The 16,703-nt window shown below is 46.9% G+C and overlaps 1 protein-coding gene across 4 annotated transcripts in view; it reads left to right on the top strand.

Annotated features, from left to right (window-relative positions):
• Positions 1-16,703, top strand: part of pde3b (phosphodiesterase 3B) — a 324,393-nt gene that overhangs the window by 275,238 nt on the left and 32,452 nt on the right. For all 4 annotated transcript variants that reach the window (XM_086007904.1, XM_086007903.1, XM_086007902.1 and 1 more), the window contains exon 5: positions 1,208-1,326. In XM_086007904.1, the coding sequence (XP_085864030.1) occupies positions 1,208-1,326 (119 nt within the window). The remainder of the gene's footprint in view (positions 1-1,207; positions 1,327-16,703) is intronic.

The following is a 16,703-nucleotide window of genomic DNA, read 5'->3' as shown; positions in this document are numbered from 1 at the left end:
TCTAAACTTTCTGAACTATTAACCTTAACTGTCAAACTATAGAGTAGTATAAATACTCACCTGGCCGTACTCACCTAATCAGCTGCTTCCTCTTGCCCACGTCACTTTTTGAATCGTGACGTGGCTCTGGAACGCTGCCGCCGGTCTGCGAGATTGGTAAGCCTCTGAGGAAAAAAGCCCGCGAAAGTGAGTTTAAATCCTCAGTGTACCGCTGCTCTCTGCCGCCCCCGACACCGGCCTCTGTAAAAGATCCCATGGCACAATTCGAAGAAGAGCAGGGGTGTCGTGGCCAATATTTATCCCTCAATTAACATCATTAAAACACATTATCTGGTCATTATCTCATTGCTGGTTGTGGGACATTGCTTTTCACAAACTGTCTGCTGCATTTCCCTACATTATAACAGTGACTACACTTCAAAAGTACGTCATTGGCTGTAAAATGCTTTGGGACATCCTGAGGTTATGAAAGGCGCTATATAAATGCAAGCCTTTCTAACAAGTTTCGATTTTTACAGAAGCAAAAAGTCTTGTTTTGTCGCAAAAAGAATTACCTAGTAAAACAAAGCCATGGAAATTTTAATGAATGAGATTAGCCATTGAAAATCATTTTTTATGATACAGGAAACTCTTTTTTATCCGGCACCGACGGGACCGGTGTGGTGCCGGTTGATCAAAAAGTCCGGATTACAGAGAGGTATACTTACCAAGGTACGAGAGCCCCGTACACGGCCACAGGTGCAGGAGCCCCGGTTACACGGCACTTGTGCAGGAGTCCCGGTTACACGGCCACAGATCCAGGAGTGCCGGTTACACGGCCACCGATCCAGGAGTGCCTGTTACATGGCCACAGATCCAGGAGTCCCGGTTACACGGCCACAGATCCAGGAGTCCCGGTTACATGGCCACAGATCCAGGAGCCCCGGTTACATGGCCACAGATCCAGGAGTCCCGGTTACATGGCCACAGATCCAGGAACCCTGGTTACACAGCCACAAATATATAGTAAAACTTACCTGAAGCGACTCCTGAATCTTGCCGGTTAAAAGAGAGTTTCCTGTATGTTGTATGTTTGTAATTACACTGCATATTGTAACATTTTGTGTATGATGGAGTACACACTTTTTCATTTGTTGATGTACAATGTAAGGATGATTTGAGCACACAATTTTTTGATTGACTTGCTTGTTGGTTTTCTCTTTTCAAGTAATTCAAGCATAGGTTCACAGGCAAATGGACCTTCCAGTTCAAACCTGTTGACTATTCCTAAATCTCGATCTGCATCTTTATCTTTAACATCTCATCACATTGGACCCAGACGAGCAGGTAACAAATTTTGTTCTTAGGAAAAAAACATTACATTTTGATTTGCACTTGGTAAAACTAATATAGTTAACAGGACAGGAATTGTTGACTAAAAGATTGATTTCTAATTATTAAAATTAGAATTACAAGTTGTGGAATGGTCTTCTAATGCAAGGCTTGCATCTTCAAGATGTAAACATGAAACCAAGATAAGTGTAAATATCATCCTGTCCAAAAGAGAGCACTGCTACATTACTGGTCTGTATCACTGGATGAATATACAGGAAACTTTCTGGTATCCGGCACGGACGGGACTGACATTGTGCCGGTGCATCAAAAATTCCGGATAACCGAACGCTATAGTAAAAGATACGGAGCTGAGAGCTCCATATAAAGCAACAAACCCTGTTGCTTAACAACAGCTTCAGAACAACGTCCACAAGTTGCAAGCGTCTCTGTAGCTTAGCAACAGCTGCAGCCACACCCTTGCCTTCCTCCATTTGTTGCTGTGCAAGTAATAAAAGTTACCTGAACCGACTCCTGAATTTTGCCGGTTAACCGACATTTCCGGTTATTTTGGGGCCGGTTAATCGCAAGTTTCCTGTAAAGGGTAAAGTTATGAGCACAAACCAAAATTTTTTTTCCGTGATTTCAGATGATACAAAACCATTTCAGCTACACTTTCATGGTTTGTGGCATTTTCTGAATTATTTAACCAAATAATTTCCACCAAACTATTATTTTATATGCAGTAACTGCCAGGTGTTCATTTTCTCTTTGAGCAGTGATTGTAACTGAAGAAAAATGGTCAAAATACTTCAAATTAAAAAATGCACATGATGGGAATGCAGCAAAGACTGGAGCTTTGAGCTTTCATTAGGTCCATGGACTCCAAAGCTGAAAATATAGCTTCTTCGATGTTTTGTCTGATACTATGTCTGCTTTTCTAAGTCTTGATCTTAAATCTTTTCAGCCCAATTTTGATTCCTGCTGCCCCTGTTCTTATACTTTCTGTGGTCCAATTTTGTTTTCTCATCACTGTGATTTCCCACCTTCTTGGCCTTTAGGCTTCTCTTCAATTTATTGAAGTCTTATTCAACAGTACAGAATCTTAAACACATTGCATCTCTGGTTAAGAGACCTAAAGACAAATTTACTGAAGAAACACAACAGCATACAGTACTTTGAATGTAGTTCTCACTTTCTTTTAATTGTTTTTTTAAAATGTATTAAGGTGAAGGATATTTCTGCTGGGGAATGAAATATTTTCTCATTTCAGGCACCACTTCCTCCTTCGAACAGTTCCAGGCCAGGCCAGGTAGTGCACAGGGGACAGGATTGCACAATCTCCTTCTTTTCTGTCCCAACAATGTGTTTTGGCCTCAACCATAGAACATCACTCCAAATGCAGTGTGACTTTTTCCATTTCTAGTACTAGTCATCAGTGTGGCCTTTGTAAGTGAGTGTGTTAAATTAGGGACATGTTTTGTGCTGTGGGTAGTGTTGGGAGCTGCCTGAATACATTCCACATTTAATGAAGTCAGCAGAGGGGAAAACCCTATATCCCATGGATCCGGACTGGACCTGGATCCAAAGATGAAAAGACCATGGGGGAAAAATTCAGTTGGTTTGCACCTCCCGTTAGCGCCTTAAGAGGGCGCTAATGGAGCGCAAAGCAACTCGCGCCTTGGCGAGGCGATATCTGCGCATCTCGCGGAATTGACCGGACATTTTGCGGCGGCGCTAAACGATACAGCCCGATCTCCTGCGCACGCAGATCTTGACGTCATTCGAGCGTGCAACGCCCTTGTGACACCCCAGAACGGAAATTGAGTGGCGCCCCCCTCCTTTCCGCCTGGCGCAACCAACGACAGGTAAACTGGAACGTTTCCCAGTCGCTGCGGGGCTGGGCGGGGGGTGCTATTTAAAGGGGGCCTCTTCCTGACCTTTTCTGTGGTAGACATTTTTTCACCACTCGTTCTGACAGAGAGATTTTGAGAGAGAGAAAGAGAGACTTCTGCATTGAGCCAACGCTGTCTGAAGTAGTTTTGGCTTCTGACCATAACTTTGCAGGTACTTTGGTTTTTGACCTTCATTACTTTGATTGCCAAGATACTATGGGGGCTGCACTGAATGGGGGCGTCGTCCTGCGCCATCAGATTCGGAGGCCACAGAGACGCAGAGAGAGAGTGGCAATCATGGCCAGATGGAGGAGGGCCAACAGGCCTCTGTACAGGAGACCTTACCCTCCCAGGGTATTTCACCAACAATTCTCCTACATTAATATGTCTGAGGAGCAGTGTTTGCGAAGGCTGCGCTTCAGCAAGGAGGTGGTCACAGCTCTGCCACCTGCTACAGCCAGATCTGCAGCCTCAACTGAGGAGCAGGACGTCTCTGTCGGTGGCAGTGAAGATAACAGTGGCTCTCAACTTTTATGCCACCGGCTCATTTCAATCAGCTACTGGGGACATCGCCAATATCTCCCAGTTCGCGGTGCATTGCTGCATCCGTCAGGTCACACATGCCCTCGATAAAAGGAGACGAGAGTACATCTCTTTCCCCATGACCCCGGACAAGCAGCAAGAACGCACAATGGGCTTTGCTAGGATAGCGGGCTTCCCCATGGTGCAGGGCGCCATTGACTGCACGCATGTGGCTTTGCGTGCTCCGCATGAGAATGCCGAGGATTTCCTCAACCAAAAGGGGTTCCATTCCTTAAACGTTCAGTTGGTCTGTGACCACAGACAGCTGATACTCGCTGTCAATGCCCATTATCCTGGCAGCAGCCACGATGCATTCATCCTGCGCCAGACTACTGTGGCAGAACATTTCCAGGCACCGCATCACCCAGGTGGTTGGCTTCTCGGGGACAAGGGATATCCACTGTGCACCTGGTGATGACACCGCTCCGTACGCCCAACACCCCTGCTGAGCTATGGTACAACAAGAGCCATCAAGCTACCAGGAGCATCGTTGAGCACACAATCGGCGTGCTCAAGCAACGGTTCCACTGTCTGGACCATTCTGGAGGAGCCCTGCAGTTCTCACAACCTGGCGATAATGTCCAAAACACTGAACAAAATTTGACCACGAACCTCTTTCTGCCTTTAATAAAAAAATGAACAACATTTTGTCACACCTCCTACTTTTTGCCCTTTGAGGGTGATCTTCCCTTGCACACTTCCCCCCCCTTCCTACCCTACTGCTGCTCCGTAATGGGACCCCAGTGGCTGCAGCAAGGCTGGTGGAAGGCTGCTGGTTGTCACAACCTGAGATTGCAGATGCCCTTGAAGGACGGCCTCGACCAGCTTTGGGCCTGGAGGGCCCGGCTGCAGACTGCACCAACTCTGCATGGGCGGCAGCAGTCTGTCCTACAGGCGGTGGCAAGTGCAGTGGAGAAGAGACAGTGGTGGCAGCAGGAATGCAGGTTGTGCATGTCCACCACCTGGGTGTTCATTTCAGCGATGATCCGCTCCTCTGCGTCCAGTGCAGCAGGACTCGCTGGCATACTCTCCCTCCGGGGAAAAGGCCCCCGAGCTTCCCTACCCCCGAGCTTCCCTACCCCCATCACGTTGCTGCAGCCCGCTGGGTCCTGGAGCTTCACCCTCATCAGACCCTTCCCCCCTGCTCCCCTCCAGCGAAGGTGTGTTCCCAATGTGGGCATGGGCTTCCTCGGGAGGGGGTGGCACTGATGCTCTGGCTTCCTCTTCCTCCTCGCCTGCAGCTTCACTCCCATTGGCAGCTTGAGGGCCCGTCTCCTCAGCTGGTGAATCACCATCTGAAAGCAGGGAGGTACAAGAGTGGCTTTAGCGTGAGGACAGGGTGGCAGTAAGGGAGGAATGAGTGCAGCGATTTAGTAAGTTGGATTGAAAGTGTCAAAGGCTGGTGTTGTGAGGGACAAGTGGAAGGAGAGAGGACAAAAAGGTGATGACCTTAACATTGCTGTCCAGAACGGGGTCGGCGTCTCCAGTGGTGATGGGACCGATCACCGGCTTGCCACAATCCTGTGGACGCGCACCTCAAGATCACTGAAGGGTTGCAGCTGAGGCCGCCCTCCACCTGTCTGTTGCTGCTTTTTCCTATTGTGAGATAGCTTGGCCTGCAAGAAAAAGGACGGCATCTGAGTAAATATACAGCCATGGTCCTGCCTGATGTGCCTCCCACAGTTGAATCGCCCTTACTGTATGCAAAGTGTGGAATGTGCGTGTGTGTTTGATGAAAGGACCATAGGTGTTGGATGAGTGTTGGGCATTGGGGCTTTTAAGACCCTCTGGCCATAGAGTGAGGTTGAGATGGAGGGATGGAGAGGTATTGAAAAAAAGCCACTCACCCTGACGACCCGAGTGAGGTCATTGAACTTTTTTCTACATTGGATATGGGTCCTGGGCACTACGCTCCTGGAGGAGACTCTCTGAGCCACCTCCCTCCACACTCTTCTGTACTCGCGTGGCAAAGGCCTCCTGCCACTCTCTGGGTACAGTATAGATCTTCTGCGCTCCACCGTGCCAACCAGAGCCTCCAAGACCTGCTCGCTGAAGCACTGTGCTCGCTCCCTGGCCCTCTCCATAGTCCTTGCCTGCAAGATTTAGCCACAGGTCTGTCCAGGCCGAGATTCAAGGCTCCAATGAGCAGGGTGTGGCTGGAGAGCAAGATCGACCCTCCCCTTTAAGAACTGACCAGTGCCAGTGTGTCTGTGTTCAATCGCTAACTGATAGCACCTGCGCTGTGCCCGCGCTCTGAGGTAGCGCCTCGCTCCTCGGCCTTGGCGCCTTGAGAGGTGTGTACCACTTGATTTAGCGCTCCAATCACCTCCAGGGACGATAAAAGCCAAGTTTGCCGTCGGAGGCGATAATTAGCGCCAGGCGTTAAATTTTGCGCACGGCTGATAATGGCGCAATACTGAATTTTTCCCCCCATGTGCTTTACTTGCAGGGTCACCAAGCCACCTATATTCTCTCTTGTTCAGTGTTAAACTTAACTTTCATAAGAACATAAGAAGTAGGAGTAGGCCACAGCCTTCTGGTGTGGAGAATTCCAAAGGTTCACAACCCTTTGAGTGAATAAATTTCTCCTCACCTCAGTCCTAAATGGCCGACCCCTAATTCTGAGACTGTGACCCCCTAGTTCTAGACTCCCCAGCCAGGGAAACATTCTCCCAGCATCTATCCTATCAAGCTCTTAAGAATTTTATGTTTCAATGAGATCACCTCTCATTCTACTAAACTTTTTTTTTTATTCGTTCATGGGATGTGGGCATCGCTGGCAAGGCCAGCATTTATTGCCCATTCCTAATTGCCCTTGAGAAGGTGGTGGTGAGCCTCCTTCTTGAACCACTGCAGTCCGTGGTGAAGGTGCTCCCACAGTGCTGTTAGGAGGGAGTTCCAGGATTTTGACCCAGTGACGATGAAGGAACGGCGATATACTTCCAAGTCAGGATGGTGTGTGACTTGGAGGGGAACTTGGAGGTGGTGGTGTTCCCATGCGCCTGCTGCCCTTGTCCTTCTAGGTGGTAGAGGTCGCGGGTTTGGGAGGTGCTACCGAAGAAGCCTTGGCAAGTTGCTGCAGTGTATCTTGTAAACGGTACACACTGCAGCCACGGTACGCCGGTGGTGGAGGGAGTGAATGTTTAAGGTGGTGGATGGGGTGCCAATCAAGTGGGCTGCTTTGTCCTGGATGGTGTCGAGCTTCTTGCGTGTTGTTGGAGCTGCACTCATCCAGGCAAGTGGAGAGTATTCCATCACACTCCTTACTTGTGCCTTGTAGATGGTGGAAAGGCTTTGGGGAGTTGGGAGGTGAGACACTCGCTGCAGAATACCTCGCCTCTGACCTGCTCTTGTATCCACAGTATTTATGTGGCTGGTCCAGTTAAGTTTCTGGTCAATGGTGACCCCCCCCCCAGGATGTTGATGGTGGGGAATTCAGCGATAATAATGCCTTTGAACGTCATGGGGGTGGTGGTTAGACTCTCGCTTGTTGGCGATAGTCATTACCTGGCACTTGTGTGGCGTGAATGTTACCTGCCACTTATCAGCCCAGACCTGAAGGTCATCCAGGTTTTGTTGCATGCGGGCATGGGCAGCTTCATTGTTTGAGGCGTTGCGAATGGTATTGAGCACTGTGCAGTCATCAGCGAACATCCCCATTTCTGACCTTATGTCGGAGGGAAGGTTATTGATGAAGCAGCTGAAGATGGTTGGGCCAAGGACACTGCCTTGAGGAACTCCTGCAGCAATGTCCTGGGGCTGTGATGATTGACCTCCAACCACCACAACCAACTCTAGGAAATATAGGCCTAGTCTCCTCATAGAACAATTTCCCCCATCCCAGGAATCATTCTGGTGAACCTTTGTTGCAGTCCCTCTAAGGCAAGTATAGCCTTTCTTGGGTAAGGAGATTAAAACTGTACACAGTACTCCAGGTGTGGTCTCACCAAGGCCCTATATAATCATAGAAGTTTATGGCGCAGAAGGATGCCATTCGGCCCATCGTTTTCTCTGCTGCCCGAAAAAGAGCTATTCAGTCTGATCCCACTTGCCAGCTCTTGGTCCGTAGCCTTGTTGGTTACGACACTTCAAATGTATATCCAAGTAATGTTTTAATGTGATGAGGGTTTCTGCCCCTACCACCCTTTCAGGCAGTGAATTCCAGACCCTCACCACCCTCTGGGTGAAAAAAGTTCTCCTCAATTCCCCTTCAATCCTTCTACCAATTACTTTAAATCTATGCCGCCTGGTTATTACCCTCTCTCCTGAGGGAAATAGGTCCTTCCTATCCACTCTAGGCCCCTCATAATTTTAGACACCTCAATTAAGTTCCCGCTCGGCCTCCTCTGTTCCAAAGAAAACAACACCAGTCTATCCTATCTTTCCTCATAGCTAAAATTCTCCAGTCCTGGCAACATCCTCGTAAATCTCCTCTGTACCCTCTCCAGTGCAATCACATCTTTCCTGTAATGTGGTAACCAGAACTGTAGGCAGTACTCCAGCTGTGGCCAAACTAGTGTTTTACATAGTTCAAGCATAACCTCCCTGCTCTTATATTCTATGCCTCGGCTAATAAAGGAAAATATACCATATGCCTTCTCAACCACCTTATCTACCTGCCCTGCCATCTTCAGGGATTTGGTGACATGCACTCCAAGGTCTCTCTGTTCATAGAAACATAGAAGATAGGAGCAGGAGTAGGCCATTCGGCCCCTCGAGCCTGCTCCGCCATTCAATGCGATCATGGCTGATCATCCAAATTCAATACCCTGTCCCTGCTTCCTCCCCATATCCCTTGATCCCCTTAGCATTAAGAAATATATCTAACTCCTTCTTGAATATATTTAATGAATTGGCCTCAACTGCCTTCTGTGGTAGAGAATTCCACAGGTTCACCACTCTCTGGGTGAAGAAATTCCTCCTCACCTCAGTCCAAAATGGCTTACCCCTTATCCTTAGACTGTGACCCCTGGTTCTGGACTCCCCCGCCATCGGGAACAGCCTTCCTGCATCTAGTCTGTCTAGTCCTGTTAGAATTTTTTAAGTTTCAATGAGATCCCCTCTCATTCTTCTAAACTCTAGCGAGTAGAAGCCCAATCGACCCAATCTCTCTTCATACGTCATTCCTGTCATCCCAGGTATCAGTCTGGTGAATCTTCACTGCACTCCCTCCATGGCAAGAACATCCTTCCTCAGATAAGGCGACCAAAACTGCACACAATGCTCAAGGTGTGGTCTCACCAAGGCCCTGTACAATTGCAGCAAGACATCCTTGCTGCTGTACTCGAATCCTCCCGCTATGAAGGCCAACATACCATTTACCTTCTTCACCGCCTGCTGCACCTGTATGCTTACCTTCAGCGACTGGTGCACAAGGACACCCAGGTCTCGTTGCACTTCCCTTTTGCCCAATCTATTGCCGTTCAGATAATCTACCTTCCTGTTTTTGCCATCAAAGTGGATAATCTCGCCTTTATCCACATTATACTGCATCTGCCATGCATCTGCCCAATCGCCAACCTGTCCAAATCATACTGGAGGTTCTCTGCATCCTCCTCACAGCACACACGGCCACCCAGCTTTGTGTCATCTGCAAACTTGGAGATATTACATCTAGTTCCCTCATCTAGATCATTAATATATATTGTGAATAATTGGGGTCCTAAAACCGATCCCTGCGGTACCCCACTAGTCACTACCTTCCACTCCGAAAAAGAGCCGTTGATTCCAACTCTTTGCTTCCTGTTTGCCAACCAGTTTTCTATCCAAGTCAGTACCTTACCCCCCAATCCCATGTGCTTTAACTTTGCACGCTAGTCTCTTATGCGGGATCTTATCGAAAGCCTTCTGAAAGTCCAAATGCACCACAACCACTGGTTCTTCCTTATCTATTTTACCAGTTACATCCTCAAAAAATTCCAGTAGATTAGTCAAGCATGATTTACCTTTTGTAAATCCATGTTGACTTTGCCCGATCCTGCCCCTGTTTTCCAAGTGCACTGCTGTTACATCATTTAAAATGGACTCTAGCATTTTCCCCACTACCAATGTCAGGCTTACCCGTTTATAATTCCCTGTTTTTTTCTCTACCACCTTTTTTAAATAGTGGGGTTACATTAGCTACCCTCCAATCCATGGGAACTGTTCCAGAGTCTATAGAATTTTGGAAGATGACCAGCAATGCATCTACTGTTTCTATACCACTTCCTTAAGTACCCTTGGATGTAGATTATCAGGCCCTGGGGATTTAGCGGTCTTCAATCCCGTCAATTTCCCTAACATCATTTCACTACAAATACTGATTTCATTCAGTTCCTCCCTCTCATTAGACCCTATGTTCCCTGACATCTCTGGGAGTTTATTTGTGTCCTCCTTTGTGAAGACAGAACCAAAGTATGTATTTAATTGGTCTGCCATGTCTTTGTTCCCCATTATAAATTCCCCTGATTCTGACTGCAAGGGACCTACGCTTCACTTGACAAATCTTTTTCTGTTCACATATCTATACAAACTTTTATAGTCAGTTTTTATGTTCCCTGCAGCTTGCTCTATTTCCCCCCTCTTAATTAATCGCTTTGTCCTCCTTTGCTGAAACCTAAACTGCTCCCAATCCTTAGGTTTGCTGCTTTTTCTGGCCAATTTATATTGGATCTTATGCTATCCCTAATTTCCCTTGTTAGCCAATGTTGAGTCACCTTTTTTGTTTTATTTTTATGCCAAACAGGGATGAACAAATTCTGTAATTCATCCATGCGATCATTAAATGTTTGCCATTGAATATTCACCGTCAACCCTTTAAGTAACATTCCCCAATCCATCCTAGCCAACTCGCGCCTCATACCATCGTAGTTTCCTTTATTTAAATTCAGTACCCAAGTCTCTGAATCAACTAATTGACTCTCCATCTTAATGAAGAATTCTATCATATTGTGATCGCTCCTCTCCAAGGGGCCTCGCACAACAAGATTGCTTATTAATCCTTTCTCATTATATAATACCCAGTCTAAATTGGCCTGATCTCTAGTTGGTTCCTTGACATATTGGTCCAGGAAACCATCCCGTATACACTCTAGGAATTCCTCTTCCACAGTATTGTTACTAATTTGATAAGACCAATCTATATGTAGATTAAAGTCACCCATGATGACTGCTGTGCCCTTATTGCACGCATCTGTAATTTCCCGTTTAATGCCATCCCCAACCTCAGCATTACTGTTTGGGGGTCTATATACAACTCCCACTAACGTTTTCTGCCCCTTGGTATTTCTCGGCTCTACCCGTACAGATTCCACATTGTCAGAGCTAATATCTTTCCTTACTATTCTGTTAATCTCCTCTTTAACCAGCAATGCTACCCCACCTCCTTTTCCTTTTTGCCTGTCCTTCCTGAATATTGAATACCCCTGGATGTTGAAATCCCAGCCTTGGTCACCTTGGAGCCATGTCTCCGTAATCCCAATTATATCAGATCCGTTTACATCTATTTGCACAGCTAATTCATCCACCTTATTACGAATGGTCCTCACATTATTTAACTCCGTGGTTTATAGTTACTAAGGTCTCTCTGGTGTAGTGGGGACTGTTGGTAAACCATTTAACTGTAGTGTAATTAGTGGGATTGATTGATTTAATTTAAATTCTATTAAAGGGTAAGTCATGGCAGGACAGCCCGGCCACGTGGTATGCTCCTCCTGAGCTATGTGGGAACTCAGGGACACTTCCTGTGTCCCTGACAACTACATGTGCAGGAAGTGCATCCAGCTGCAGCTACTGACAGACTGCATTGTGGCACTGGAGCTGCGATTGGATGCATACTGGAGCATTCGCGATGCTCAGGACATCGTGAATAGCACGTTTACACAGTTGGACACACCGCAGGTAGAGGTTGGACAGGAAGAAAGGGAATGGGTGACCAACAGGCAGAGTACTAGGCGCAGGCAGGTAGTGCAGGGGTCCCCTGTGGACATCCCCCTCTCAAACAGATACACCACTTTGAGTGCTGTTGAGGGGGATGGCTTATCAGAGGATAGCAGCAGCAGCCAACTTCCTGGCACCAGGGGTGGCTCTGCTGCACAGCACGGGAGGAAAAAGAGGGGTAGAGCTATAGTAATAGGGGATTCTATTGTAAGGGGAATAGATAGGCATTTCTGCGGCCGCAAACGAGACTCCAGGATGGTGTGTTGCCTCCCTGGTTCAAGGGTCAAGGATGTCTCAGAGCGGCTGCAGAACATCTTGGAAGGGGAGGGTGAACAGCCAGTTGTTGTGGTGCATATAGGCACCAACGATATAGGTAAAAAGTGGGATGAGGTCCTAAAAGCGGAATATAGGGAGTTAGGAGGTAAATTTAAAAATAGGACCTCAAAGGTAGTAACCTCAGGATTGCTACCAGTGCCACCTGCTAGTCAGAGTAGAAATAGGATATTTCAGATGAATACGTGGCTAGAGGAATGGTGCAAGGGGGAGGGATTCAAGTTCCTGGGACATTGGAACCGGTTCTGGGGGAGGTGGGTCAGTTCAAACCAGATGGTTTGCACCTGGGCAGGGCTGGAACCGATGTCCTAGGGGGAGTGTTTGCTAGTGCTCTGGGGGAGGGTTTAAACTAAAATGGCAGGGGGTTGGGAACCTGAACAGGGAGACAGAGGAAAGGGAAACCAGGATAAAAGCAAAAGATAGGAAGAAGAAAAACAAAAGTGGCAGTCAGAGAAATCAACGGTTTAAATCAAATGTGGCCACAGTAAATAATAATTCTAATAGGTCTAAGAGCGTTAAAAAAACAAGCCTGAAGGCTTTGTGTCTTAATGTGAGGAGCATTCGCAATAAGGTGGATGAATTGGCTGCACAAATAGAGGTAAACGAATATGATTTGGTTGGGATTGCGGAAACGTGGTTCAAGGATGGCCAAGGCTGGGAACTCAGCATCCAGGGGTATTCGATATTCAGGAAAGATAGGCAAAAAGGAAAGGGGGTGGAGTAGCATTACTGGTTAAAGAAGGGATTAACACAATTGTAAAGAAGGATATTAGCTCTGATGATGTGGAATCTGTATGGGTAGAATTGAGAAATACTAAGGGGCAGAAAACGTTAGGAGGAGTGGTATATAGCCCTCCAAACAGTAAGGCGGAGGTTGGGGATGGCATTAAAAGGGAAATTAAAGAAGCGTGCAATAAGGGCACAGCAGTCAGCATGGGTGACTTTAATCTACATATAGATTGGGCTAACCAAATTAATAACAATACTGTGAAGGAGGAATTCCTGGAGTGTTTACGGGATGGTTCCTGGACCAATATGTCGAGGAACCAACCAGAGATCAGGCCATCTTAGACTGGGCATTATGTAATGAGAAAGGATTAATTAGCAATCTTGTACGAGGTCCCTTGGGTCGGAGCGATCATAATATGATCGAATTCCTCATTAAGATGGAGAATGAAGTAGTTGACTCAGAGACAAGGGTCCTCAATTTAAATAAAGGAAACTACGATGGTCTGAGGAGCGAGTTGGGTAGGATTGATTGGGGAATGTCACTCAAAGGGTTGACGGTGGATAGGCAATGGCAAACATTCAAAGACCGAATGGATGAACTACAGAATTTGTTCATCCCAGTTTGGCATAAAAATAAAACAAAAAAGGTGACTCAACCGTGGCTAACAAGGGAAATTAGGGATAGCATAAGATCCAAGGAGAGGACATATAAATTGGCCAGAAAAAGCAGTGAACCTGAGGATTGGGAGCAGTTTAGGATTCAACAAAGGAGGACAAAGGGATTAATTAAGAAGGGGAAAATAGAATATGAGAGTAAGCTTTCAGGGAACATAAAAACTGACTGTAAAAGCTTTTATAGATATGTGAAGCGAAAAAGATTGGTGAAGTCAAGAGTAGGTCCCTTGCAGTCAGAATCAGGGGAATTTATAATGGGGAACAATTAGATGGCAGACCAACTAAATACATATTTTGGTTCTGTCTTCACAAAGGAGGACACAAATAACCTCCCAGAGATGCCGGGGAACATAGGGTCTGATGAAAGGGTGGAACTGAAAGAAATCAGTATTTGTAGGGAAATGGTGTTAGGAAAATTGATGGGACTGAAGGCCGATAAATCCCCAGGGCCTGATAATCTACATCCTAGGGTACTTAAGGAAGTGGCCCTCGAAATAGTAGATGCATTGCTGGTCATCTTCCAGAACTCGATAGACTCTGGAACAGTACCCATGGATTGGAGGGTAGCTAATGTTACTGCACTATTCAAAAAAGGTGGTAGAGAAAAAGCGGGGAATTATAGACCGGTAAGCCTGACATCGGCAGTGGGGAAAATGCTAGAGTCCATTATAAAAGATGTAATCGCAGAGCACTTGGAAAGCAGTGACACGATCGGACAAAGTCAACATGGATTTACAAAAGGTAAATCATGCTTGACTAATCTACTGGAATTTTTTGAGGATGTAACTGGTTAAATAGATAAGGGAGAACCAGTGGATGTGGCGTACTTGGACTTTCAGAAGGCTTTCGATAAGGTCCCGCATAAGAGATTAGCGTGCAAAATTGAGGCACATGGGATTGGGGGCAAGGTATTGACTTGGATAGAGAACTGGTTGGTGGACAGAAAGCTAAGAGTTGGAATAAACGGGTCGTTTTCCAAGTGGCAGGCAGTGACTAGTGGGGTACCGCAAGGATCGCTGCTAGGACCCCAGCTGTTCACAATATATATTAATGATCTGGATGAGGGAATTGGATGTAATATCTCCAAATTTGCAGACGACACAAAGCTGGGTGGGAGGATAAGCTGTGAGGAGGATGTCGTGAAACTCCAGTACGATTTGGACAGGTTGGGTGATTGGGCAGAAACATGGCAAATGCACTATAATGTGGATAAATGTGAGGTTATCCACTTTGGTGGCAAAAACAGGAAGGCAGATTATTATTTGAATGGCAATAGATTGGGAGAAGGGGAAGTGCAAAGAGATCTGCGTGTTCTTGTGCACCAGTCGCTGAAGGTAAGCATGCAGGTGCAGCAGGCGGTTAAGAAGGCAAATGGTATGTTGGCCTTCGTAGCAAGAGGGTTCGAGTACAGGAACAAGGATGTCTTGCTGCAGTTGAACAGGGCCTTGGTGAGACCGCACCTTGAGTATTGTGTGCAGTTTTGGTCGCCTTACCTGAGGAAGGACGTTCTTGCCATGGAAGGAGTGCAGCGAAGATTCACCAGGCTGATACCTGGGATGGCAGGAATGACGTATGAGGAGCGATTGTGTCGATTGGGCTTGTACTCACTGGAGTTTAGAAGAATGAGAGGGGATCTCATCGAAACCTATAAAATTCTGTCAGGCCTGGACAGACTAGATGCAGGAAGGATGTTTCTGATGGCTGGGGAGTCCAGAACCAAGGGTCACAGTCTAAGGATAAGGGGTAAGCCATTTAGGACAGAAATGAGGAGGAATTTCTTCACCCAGAGAGTGGTGAACCTGTGGAATTCTCTGCCACAGAGGGCAGTAGAGGCCAGTTCATTAAATATATTCAAGAAGGAGTTGGATATATTTCTTAAGGCTAAAGGGATCAAGGGATATGGGGAGAAGGCGGGAACAGGGTACTGAATTTGGATGATCAGCCATGATCTCATTAAATGGTGGAGGAGGCTCGAAGGGCCGAATGGCCTACTCCTGCTCATATCTTCTATGTTTCTATGTAAGACACAAAGCCTTCAGGCTTGTTTTTTTAACACTCTTAGACCTTTTAGAATTATTGTTTACTGCGGCCATGTTTGATTTACACCCTTGATTTCTCTGCCTTCCACTTTTGCTTTTCTCCTTCCTGTCTTTTGTTTCTAGCCCTGCTTCCCTTTCCTCTGTCTCCCTGCACAGGTTCCCAACCCCCTGCCATTTTAGCTTAAACCCTCCCCAACAGCACTAGCAAACACACCCCCCCCTAGGACATCGGTCCCGGTCCTGCCCAGGTGTAAACCGTCCAGTTTGTACTGGTCCCACCTCCCCCAGAACCGGTTCCAATGTCCCAGGAAATTGAATCCCTCCCCCTTGCACCATTCTTCCAGCCACGTATTCATCTGAAATATCCTTCTATTTCTATTCTGGCTAGCACGTGGCACTGGTAGCAATCCTGAGATTACTACCTTTGAGGTCCTATTTTTTAGTTTACCTCCTAACTCCCTATATTCAGCTTTTAGGACAGCATCCCGTTTTTTACATATATGGTTGGTACCTATATGCACCACAACAACTGGCTGTTCACCGTCCCCCTCCAGAATGCCCTGAAGCCGCTCCGAGACATCCTTGACCCTTGCGCCAGGGAGGCAACATACCATCCTGGAGTCTCATTTGCGGCCGCAGAAACACCTATCTATTCCCCTTACAATAGAATCCTCTATCACTATAGCTCTCCTGCCCTTTTTTTCCCGTCCCGTGCAGCAGAACCACGCATGGTGCCAGGAAGTTGGTTGCTGCTGCCTTCCCCCGATAAGCCATCCTCCCCAACAATACCCAAAGCGGTATATCTGTTTGAGAGGGGGATGGCCACAGGGGACCCCTGCACTACCTGCCTGCGCCTACTACTCTGCCTGGTGGTCACCCATTCCCTTCCTGCCTGTGCAGCCTTTACTTGCGGTGTGACCAACTGATTAAACGTGATATCCACGACGTCCTCAGCATCGTGAATGCTCCAGCATGTATCCATTCACAGCTCCAGCGCTGCAATGCGGTCTGCCAGTAGCTGCAGCTGGATATACTTTCCACACACATGATTTCCCACATAGTGCAGGAGGAGCATGCCACGGGGCCGAGTTTTGCTGCCATGACTTAACTTTTAATTAATTTAAATTAAATCAATACCACCAATTATACTGCAATTAAATGATATACTCAAGGGCCCTTGTTTCCTAGCGCTCCCCGCTACACAACAGCGACCTTAGAAACT

This window comes from Somniosus microcephalus, chromosome 15 (assembly GCF_052327205.1).
Source record: "Somniosus microcephalus isolate GS21.2 chromosome 15, FLI_Smic_1.0, whole genome shotgun sequence".
In the NCBI taxonomy this organism is placed as follows: domain Eukaryota; kingdom Metazoa; phylum Chordata; class Chondrichthyes; order Squaliformes; family Somniosidae; genus Somniosus; species Somniosus microcephalus.
This window is presented reverse-complemented; position numbering and strand designations above follow the sequence as displayed.